The 10130-nt window shown below is 44.2% G+C and overlaps 1 protein-coding gene and 1 long non-coding RNA gene across 2 annotated transcripts in view; one reads left to right on the top strand and one right to left on the bottom strand.

The window, feature by feature from the left end:
- LOC118337881 overlaps window positions 1–2997 on the bottom strand; it is a 22455-nt gene extending 19458 nt beyond the window's left edge. The window contains exons 1-2 of the long non-coding RNA XR_004797194.1: window positions 2857–2997; window positions 2691–2774 (exon numbers count right to left, since the gene is read on the bottom strand). This is a non-coding gene — a long non-coding RNA (uncharacterized LOC118337881). The remainder of the gene's footprint in view (window positions 1–2690; window positions 2775–2856) is intronic.
- A 162-nt stretch (window positions 2998–3159) lies between these two features.
- Window positions 3160–10130, top strand: part of actn3b (actinin alpha 3b) — a 30561-nt gene continuing 23590 nt past the window's right edge. Inside the window, exon 1 of the mRNA XM_035675009.1 lies at window positions 3160–3500. Within this exon, the coding sequence (XP_035530902.1) occupies window positions 3366–3500 (135 nt within the window). The 5' untranslated portion in view covers window positions 3160–3365. The remainder of the gene's footprint in view (window positions 3501–10130) is intronic.

Raw genomic sequence — 10130 nt, forward strand, 5'->3', positions numbered from 1 at the left:
CTAGTTATGTCTACGGATGAGCAATTAATAAAAGGTCCTCCAAGATCAGGGAAGGTGAGGGTTAGGGGTAAGCTTTGGACAAAGGATCCTTCCATTACCAACTCACCTTATAATTAACTTATCATTCAATCCCTCTCCTTTCCGTCCTTCCATGTTCCATTGGATTTGTTAGGCAGACAGAAGGCAAACGCCCTCTTTGTCTCGACTCGCATCTCGCAGCTGTCGGAGCAATGCCATAGACAACTCGTTTGACATACTAAAAGCCTATGAGTGTGTGATCGTCGTGTGTGTGTGTGGTTGTGTGCGCTAAAGCTCTCCATCTCAGCACATGGACAATCTTAAAGGTAGGTGAACCCATAGCAGGTCACTAGAGCACATATCCAGCCATTCAGCTGATCCCAGATTGAGAGAAAGAGAGCTCCGTACCAGGAAAGTTATAGGAACTGAAGATTGATGAGAATCTACAGGTCAGACTGGCCTCAATACCTAGGCCCTATCTTATAGGATGTTTCTGATTGGCACACAGGCTGTGAGGGTACCCAAAGGTACGAAAATGGTTTGAGGTTCCAATATTGAGTTGATTTAATATATGTATGAACTAAGTTCTTTTGGAAACAGGAGTACGATCCCTTTCCACAGCCATGTGGAGCAAACCAGCATTCAACAGTGTTTAGCAAAGCGACTTGTCCAACATTGAAGTCTCTCTGTGTCATGTATCTGAGCCGCGGCGGGCCAACACAAACAGCTGTCCATTGCACGCCAGGCCTCTTGGTAACAAAGGAGGGTGGGGAGGTTTGGTCAGGTGGGTGTTCTGGGGAAGTTGAGTCCGAGCCAGACCACGACCCAAGATCCAAGGTGCGACGGCGGTGGCGGCGGAAAAAGCCAGTGTGTGTGTGAACGGCGGAGAGGAGAGGCGCATAGGGACAGTAGGATGGGATGAGGAGGAGAGGTGAAGAGGACGTGGTGGAAGGGAGGGGAGGGAGGAGGGAAGGGTGGGTGAGGGCGGCGAATACGGCGGTGAGATGACCAGCGGGCAGGGGGAAGGGGAAGGGGGGGGTGTGTCCGCAATGTGCCAAGCTTCACCAATCAATTAAACACCTCCAGAAGTTCCTTACACATCCATCTCCTCTCCTTTCGTTTAAACACCACACACACACACACACACACACAGCACACCACCTATCAAACTTCCCTAGTATTCACTAGTTCAGACACCAGCTGGAACAGAAGGGCACAGTTTTGTATGGCTGATGCGAGAACAGACTCAGTCTTGTGAGGGGGTCCTAGCCCGCACCCCACCCACCCCCACCCCCGACCGATGGCACTGCCACTGCAGCAGAGAGGAGTTACGAGCGGGGAGGAAGGGTTTTAAACCCCCCCCCCCCCCTTGCTCTGAATTCACAGTCGCAGCGTACTGACAGCCAAAGCCCGTTGCAGCCTCCTCCTTACTTCCACTTCCTCACCCACTCTCCCCCCCCCATGCCTTCTGTGCTGTGTTTGGACAGCTGAAGAACTGTAATCCAGATGCTCTTTGTGCGCACATCTCTGTACTTTGTTGTTTTTGATGGGATCCCACAGGTTGCATCTGTTCTCCTGCAGCAGGTACCAGCTGAGACGCGCAAGTGTGTGCCCATCTGGAACACACCCCAGTTTAGTTTGAGCACAACCCATAGACCATAATGCCTTTGAGTTTGCAGTAATGAGATTCAGTAACCAATGTGACCACGACTATTCTAGCTCTTCTAGCACAGATGTGAATTACATATATCAGACTCTAATGCTGCTCATCCTTTCTTGAGCGGTGGAGTCATACCTCAGCCATTACCTCGTGGACACAACATAAACACCTGCAGAATGTAATGCAGTTCAATACAGAATTTATTAAGAAGCTCAATATGTTTAATTTCTGTTGAGATTTTGTATAAGCATTGGCGGTGATGTATTGTCTTGCATTACATTGTAAAGCGTTCATGTTATTTTGTCCTCCCTTCTCCATGTTTAGTAGCCATCAGAGGCCAACTCTGTCTTTTTCAGTGGTCCAACTTAATTGTAAAACTCACATAGTTGCATTATGTTTACCATCCAATCCAATGCCCCCAGCTCAGTAGTAGCACAGTAACATACCTAATGGTAACCACAATAGTCACACAGTAGCTAAACCTCCTCAAGTAGGTTAATGGACCAAGCCGAGTGTAGTTACACTTAAATGTCTGATTAATTATAATACAAGTCATTCTAGATTCCAAAGACACATCAAGGGTGACTGAATAATGTGTCACCTCGAGAGGATAGGAATCTGGATCTGCTCATTTCTAGGAAATTTGTTCCAGCACAAAGTCAAACAGGATTGGGGTGGAGAGGGGGGGTTTAGTTGATGAATGTTAGATGAAATCTTTGCATCAATATGTTTACTGTGAATGACAAATCCTGATATAAACATGAATTATATTGTGAGGTTGTGTATGCATATATATGCCTTTTAATCTGTATTTCTTAAAACGTTCGGAGGCATTTTCAGTCTGCATGCAAATCATGAATAAATTCTTGTTTTTCTCATAAAATTGCCTGAATCTCTTTTTTCTGATTGAATTGAGATAATACAGAATGCCATGAATATTTCTTGATAAACAGTTTGATATACTGTAGTGAAGTTTATGATATATAATAAACAGTATAAACTGTGCACTCACCTGCAGCCTCATTTTCAGCAGTGTGGAATAAGACGGTTTTAGTAGCTGTCAATCTCTGCAGTACTTAGCCCAGGGCTACTTGGCCTGCAGTGAAAGAGAGCTGCATTCAAAGGGCGGAACTCCAACATTTCTTAAAGTTTTTAGTAATGGAATTGGACATTCAGACCTTTTTTTTCTGGGAGAGGTAGGGCTGAAACTACAGAGGTCTGGGTTTGCCATTGAGTGTCACCAACAGCAACAGGTGCATTGCAGAGGCCATAAAAACCTCTCTGGTGCGAGGGGGCGTAAATGACATCCCTCCACACCACTCACAAGCCCGTCAACCCTGCCCGCGGGAGACTACCCCGCCCTTTACACCTTTTTAGGGTCAGAACCCGATACCCAAGCTGTCAGTTCCCATACTTATTGGGGTGCGGTCACGTGTGCCACTTTTGACCAGGAAAGGAGCACCGGCCAGCAGGGTCTTCTGGTAGTGGGAGCACCACCTCCGCACAGGCACCTCGCACCAGTGGAGTCTGGTCTCTGCAGCCCCTAACAGTCTCTCCCCCCCGAAAGCGAGACCCCTCGTCTCAAGGAGGTTCTTGCCCTCACGGCATCGTCGTCGTTTGTGTTGCTGATTTATTTTTTCTTACTATAAGCTGAGGGGGACGCGAGAGTCCTGACAGAGGCGGCACGATGACAGCTGTCGAAACCCAAATGACATACAGCAACTCCTACACGATCCACCATGAAGAAGCGTACATGACCCAAGAGGATGACTGGGACAGGGACCTGCTGCTGGACCCTGCCTGGGAGAAGCAGCAGAGGAAGGTAGGTTTTGGATCTGGAGGCTCTGGGCTGCGGGTTAGGCTTGTGCCGCCGTGCGTAATTACGCACATGCATCACTCAATCAACCAGTGACTTTTTAATGCATTTTAAATGACACATGTTATGGTTTCGGGATTATTAGCCCCCCTGTGATTGTCTAAAACAGCCCTACATGTAAAACGGACATCTGCGCCTTGGCTGTCCTCGCACCTGGCACTTCAGTCCTGCTGGAAGCTGTGTGGGCAGATATTTTGGGCCGTGGAACTTTCTCAGTGTTGTCTTTCAGTTACCCCCGATTGCCTTGCGAAGACTGTCTAAATATAATACCACCCTCCCCAGTCTATCGTCTAAGCTACATTTGAATCATAACTTAGAAAATACACACACGTTTAGCACGGTTTTGACAACATTAAGCCAACCTGGAGCAAATTTAGGCCAGGGTGAAGTCACCTTCTTTGATTTATAGCTATATATTTTATACTGACATGAGTGATTAGCAACACCAAAAAGCGGCATTTGTCCCACTTCATTAATAAATACTGATATAAAGAGTTTATAAATACAAATAACGACAATAAAAAAATGTGTATTCGTACAAATAGACTTCTTTAGCCTGATTGTGACAGCCACACTACTAGCCCGGGCCAGCCGTTGCCTAGGCGACCCAGCGGGCCTTGCCGCGTGGAGGACGAGCTGGACAGGTGCGTTTAATGAGCTGACAAAGGTGACGTCTGCCGCCGCAAAACTGGGACAGAAACAACGCTTGTAAAGGTTAATACAGTTTTATTATTAGTCTGAATGTTCACCTGACACACAGGTTGTCCTGAGAGTGTTTCAGTAAAGCGGAAAAATATGTTTAACTGGTTGCTTCCCCATGGTTGGTCGCCATGTTGGATGGGCATTTTTAAAGAGGTGACCACGGTTTGCCGTCCTCCACTGCGGAAATGCTGCAGCACAAGCTGAAAATAGCTCTCAGGTACACAGTTTCTTGTGGTTTAGAAGTACCATTAAGTTATAACTTTTTCTGAGAATCAAACTTTCTTTTAGGAAGGTTAGCACAGGTAGTATTTTAGGCCCTGGTATAGTGAAAGAGTGCTGCAACTCAGACACAATTGATTAACATTACACATAGAGCTTGCACAAATTAACAAGTTGATTAAAGACATTTCTCTGTCTTTTAAAAGCTCCCCATACAGCTGAAACCAAAAAGTATTCAGTCTGCAACACAGTGAAACAAATATTTGTTACTAAAAACATTTTAAATAATAGGGTCAATTAAAAATAGGATTTATTTGTGAATAAAATATAACAATACAATAATAATATACAATAATTTGAATTCAGATTTATAGTGATTAATTTACCTGTAGAAAGAGTCACTTCCTTTTTGTTGGCTGAACGAGAGTTAGAACTTGGAAGATGTTAAAAAAAGTCTTTATTCTGTAATATTTTGTGTTTTATTATACACATGTGCAGTCTTTTAGCAAGTAAAGAAACAACAGTGAAGTTGTTTGGCTTTTTAAACTCAAAAAAGGCTGTTATTCTGCTGTTAGTCGCTCAATAGGTCACCACTCTTTTTTTAAAATTTAATATCCTTCAATGCAAAAAGTATTCTAATGTATTAATGCATCTATTCCAATTTATATCCTTTTTTCTTTGTTGTAATCTAATTTTGTGCTCTTGCCGCTACAAGACAATTTCTCCCTAGGGATAATCTAATCCAATCTACTCTAAACTAATCTACTCTAATCCAGCCTAATCTAATAACACATAATCTGCACTATTGTGGCGCATTACAGCATAGAGCAGCACAGTATCAGCATTTTTGATGGGCATGTTCAGATGCCACTTGTGCAGAACTGTTCTGTCACTGCAAAATGTCCCCTACCTATAGAGCGAGAGCGCTGTGACAGGCTGAGAGACCTCAACAGATGGTAACAGAGAGAGAGAGAGAGATGGCAAGGCTGGTTAGATATACACCCCGGATTAGTTTCACAGACCTACAAATAAACATCTTCCTAAAAATACTTTTCATCTTGCTCGGCTCCCTCCCTCCTTCCTTCTTCTCTTGCTTTCTTTCTGTCTCTCTCTTTTCTCCCGTCAGTTTGAACACTTCCTCTTGCCATCCTTCTTGAAATATCCCTTTTGCGCCTTCTCTTTCTTCTTACGTGGCACACTTTGTTTTGTTTTTTTCTGTCTTTAGAGTTACTCGCCCCCCCCCCCCTTATGCACCTGTCAATCTTTTGAATGTAAGGTGATATAATAGGCCTTGAAAAAACCTCGCACAGCCCAGCAAGCCCCTCTCTTTAGTATTCAGCTCTCAACCTCCCAGGGGAGCGGGTCACCGTACTCCATTGCTCTCCTCGGCATGTAAAATCTAGCTTAAGGAGCTGATATCAGCCCATAAATATAGCCAGTGCATCATTTTGCAATGTAATGAGTATGAAAGGAAACCCTCGCGCCACCTGTTCTGTAGTCTATCCTTAAAATTTCAGTGGAAAAAGCTGCTCATCACTTGACGCCGTAGTTAAGTGTTTGTCAACACAGCGATGCCGAATCTGATACGGACATTAGAAACGGTGTCCGCGTGTGCGTGTGTATGCGTTTCTGAATTGTACATTTTGACATTGGTTTATATTTATCACCAAGCAGCTCTTGTCGATTGCTAGCTAAATGATTCATGGCTCGCTTTGGAGCAGGAATTTTCTTTGATAGGAGTTGGCAGATATGGTGTTGGATATTGCATCTAGCGAAGGGTGTCAGCTGGAATGAGATCTGAAAGGACAGAGTGATGAGATTTGGCCGCCTCTTGTTCGGGCGATATTCTTTCCCTCCAAAGCAGCTGTAATCCTAGAAATAAGAAGAGCTTGCTTGTCGGACTGATTTTAAGAGACGAGGCGAACAGGCCAGTTAGGGACACAAGTAGATGTTTCCATCAACTCTCAAAGCGTATTGATTTCTGCCTTACCCAGATGAGAGAGAAGTCTTCCTCCATCTACAAAAAGTAGTGATCTTTAGAAGGGGGGGATCAATGGCTGTTTAAAGATGAACTCTCATTGCACCTGGCTATGTTGCAGTTGATAGACGTATGCTGGTGCGCAGTATTTCATGCAATCCACATGTTGTAGTTTGGCTACTTTTTCTGTTTACGATGTATTGAGATATTAAAAGTAAATGGAACATCTCAATCAGACCAAAAATGTTGACCGCCATGACTCAAGTGCTCTTCTGTTTCACACACTTTAAGAGTTCAGCTGCTAAGTGAATGACTGGCTGCCTAACAATCTTATGCTAGCCATCACCTAAAAATACCCATTACATAGAGTTATCAACAACCTTATTGGCTCAGCTGACCTATTAGACACATGCTGGGTTTAATACATACATCCACACACACATCAGAAATCCCTTCTTCTCTCGTTGGTGGAAAAATAGTCTCCTGCTGTCATATGTTTTTGTTTTTACACTTACACAATTCAAATGTTTGGTTATAAGAAATCCTTGAATTCTTGAAAAATACACTAAGTTCTTAAGTTGATATGAGAATGAAGTCAAATGCTTGGATAAAATATGGAATGAATTATCCCAATCTCTTGTAAATGTCATCTAAATTGAATAATCATGCCTGCAAATGTGACAGATGAATTCGTCTTGGGGCTAATTAACGTGCTCATTTTTGCCCAGTGACTAATTCTGAACATTTATTCGCATTAACGGATTAACAGTAATCCTCACGCACTCCGACGCTGCTTTTTAAAAGCTTTAAAAATGTGCAATAAATCTTCGATATTTCCGTCCGACCAAAAGACTGGTCATCATCCGATTCACGTGTTATAAAGTTATATTCAGTAATGTGATATTTATCCACTCAACCTAATGTAATGTCCCTCTGTGTGGGCGAGGAGAGATCTTAAGGGTGCCGCCTAATTGAATCTATTCTTGTTTAATCTCATTTTGCGCTTTAACGAAGCAGCCCAGTAGTGCAGCGGCCAGACGGGGCCATTGATCTCACCTACTACCTGATGTTTGCTGAGATACGAAAACTATTCAGGGGCAGTGATTGGCATTGAAGGCTGTATGTAAGCGTCGCCTATCATTGTCCAGATGAGATTTGAAATCCTTCCAAGTGCAAGACCTTTTTACCTTGAGGACCAGTAAAGACTTTGGTATTTCCTGATGTTCTCCACTAAACTCTGTGGTGGTTGTGTATGTATGTTCCTGAGTTACACATCAAGCTAACGGTGAAACAAAAAAAATGACTGGAATCACATTACCAATGGTAATGTGTTTGCCCTTTGTTCCCTTCACAGCGCGGACATGCTGTTGCATAATAATGTAGCTATATGTTACTGTCTCTTATCTGAGGTGGGTTGCATTCATCCAGGCCTCAGGTCCCTTTTTAGAGGATGAAATGACATGATTTTAATGCAAGATGATGAATTTGATGAATGAGCGTGAGGGACGGCTCTGAGACATCTTTGCCTCCTCTCTGTTTTAATTTGCATCATTAGTGAAGAAACGGCAGCACTGATTTGTAATTCGCCGCGTTAGACTCCCTCAGTGCCAGGGCGACAGTACGTAATCCCAAGATACACCTTGGAGAAGGGGTCTTAGATTCCCTCCCATGATTCACTCTGTCAGAGTCATGTGATCCCAGTGCAGGAACAGTTACCCAGTTGATCTGATCTCTGGACCTCTCAGCATATTTGCACTCCCCAGACCAGCGGCGCACAGACACTTCTGTAGGAGATGTTTAATTGAGGCAAAAAGTGAGAAGAAAATGAAAAAGAGTGGTTTCCATTCGACAAGGGCACTAAAAGGGCAGGCTGGGGTCTTTCTTCTCCCCTCCTGTGCACACCACTCGCAGACCTCATAAGAATATACGCAATTCATTTGACACTTTATGCTATATGATGATTGATTATAACTAGAATACTCTTTTTGAAAATCCCAACAATGCATCAAACTTTGCTGACCTTTCTGAGTTTATCGCTGATGAAGTGTGTCAACATAATAGCATGAATTAGCGTGTCGGTGTTGTGCGATACGCGTAGGGAGTAGGTGGACGAGGGCTGAACGTAAGTGGAGAGGTGAGAGAACTTGCAGTCAGATCAAATAGCAGTTGCTATTCCAGAAGCTGTGTCCATGTAGGGAGGCTTCTATAAACTGCTTTAGTGCAGGCGCAGGAGCCCTGGGAGGCCGTAGGAAGGGCTGAGGAGTAAACGCGTGTGTGTGTGTGTGTGTGTGTGTGTGTGACATATTCTTCATGCTGTGTTTTATTAGCACGATCAACGTTTCCAGTTTTCCAGCGAGTTCTGTGAGTTAGTTCCTACGAGTATCGGGACACAGTTCGAAGACAGAAAAAGTTCTCGCTGAGTGTTTTGTAACGGCCGAGCGCAGACACACGACACAACCGCGGCGTCGGAATCCACCCGGTGAAAGCATAAATGATGATTGATGGGCGGCGAGAGCAGCCATCTTGATCTGATCAGAGCCATCCTGTGGGTCTCTAAATAGAATCAAAGGTTGGATTAGTTAGAGGAAATTGCGTGGTTGACAGCGGTGTGACTTCCATTAGAGAGATGTTTGCAGTGCAGCTAAACTGAAGTGAAACGCAAAGAAGCAGTCTGTGCTGTGTATGTCAACAAATGAATCCCAGTTTTAGTTATTATTATTTTGGGCTCAGCGCTGGTGTTGACAGTGGAGACTTTAGTTTATGAGGAAGCAGAAAGCCACAAGCTGAGTCCGTGACCTCGGCGAGCGAATGACACGCACAGGATAGAGGGCCGAACACCTTCAAAATGTCGCCTCAGGTGTCAATGGCGTCGGACTCAAATGCTGCGTTTATGTCGACATTTCGGTTTCCTCTAATAACGAGGCGGACTGAGCCGTCAAGCTGTCTTTCTGAAAGTAAACTCGCAGTGTTAGGGCTGAAAGCCGTCTGCGTGCACTGGATATTTATAGAGAGCTGGTAGCAGAAGTTCCAGTCGTCAGTTGGAAGTCTGCTGAGATGATAGGTCTCTTATAATAGGACTGAGGTCATGAAGATATCATTATGTACTTCATAATGGCTTAAAAAGCTGCAGTGGCAAAGTATTCCGCCAGAGCATTGCTAACCCAAGTTCAAAATGTTAGTGCCATAATCATTGACTTTATCTAACCTTGAGGAGTGACTGTATGTGCTTTACTTCATAGCTGTTGGAGCATTTAATAGAACCACTGTTCTGTTTGGGTTGTGTGCAGTCAGATGAAGAACAGAACCGACTGTTATAGTCTGAGCTGTTTCCTACAGAGTGAGAGATGTTTATTAGTCCTTGCCTCAGACATGCTTCAGGTGTTAACAGCCTTTTCGCCAGCAGCTCTCCGTGTACTTCCTGAATGACGAGGCGTGCAGCAGCGGTCACACGGCCTCAATCTGGAGTCACTTGCTCTTTTGGCTGAATGAATGCTGGGAAATGTAGCTGGGTTGCATGTTACTGTTAGACCACCTTTTCACACGTAGGCCCCCATGGTCAAGGTTCCTGTTGAGATGGAATTAGCTGACTCTAGATCTGCCTGGACAATTTTGCCTCTTATTTCAGAGAAAGAACTTGCCTTTTGAAATTAGACACAACCCTCCTCCTCCTCCTCCTC

Source organism: Morone saxatilis, unplaced genomic scaffold, assembly GCF_004916995.1.
Source record: "Morone saxatilis isolate NCDOM2014 unplaced genomic scaffold, NCSU_SB_2.0 Contig4, whole genome shotgun sequence".
Classification (NCBI taxonomy): domain Eukaryota; kingdom Metazoa; phylum Chordata; class Actinopteri; family Moronidae; genus Morone; species Morone saxatilis.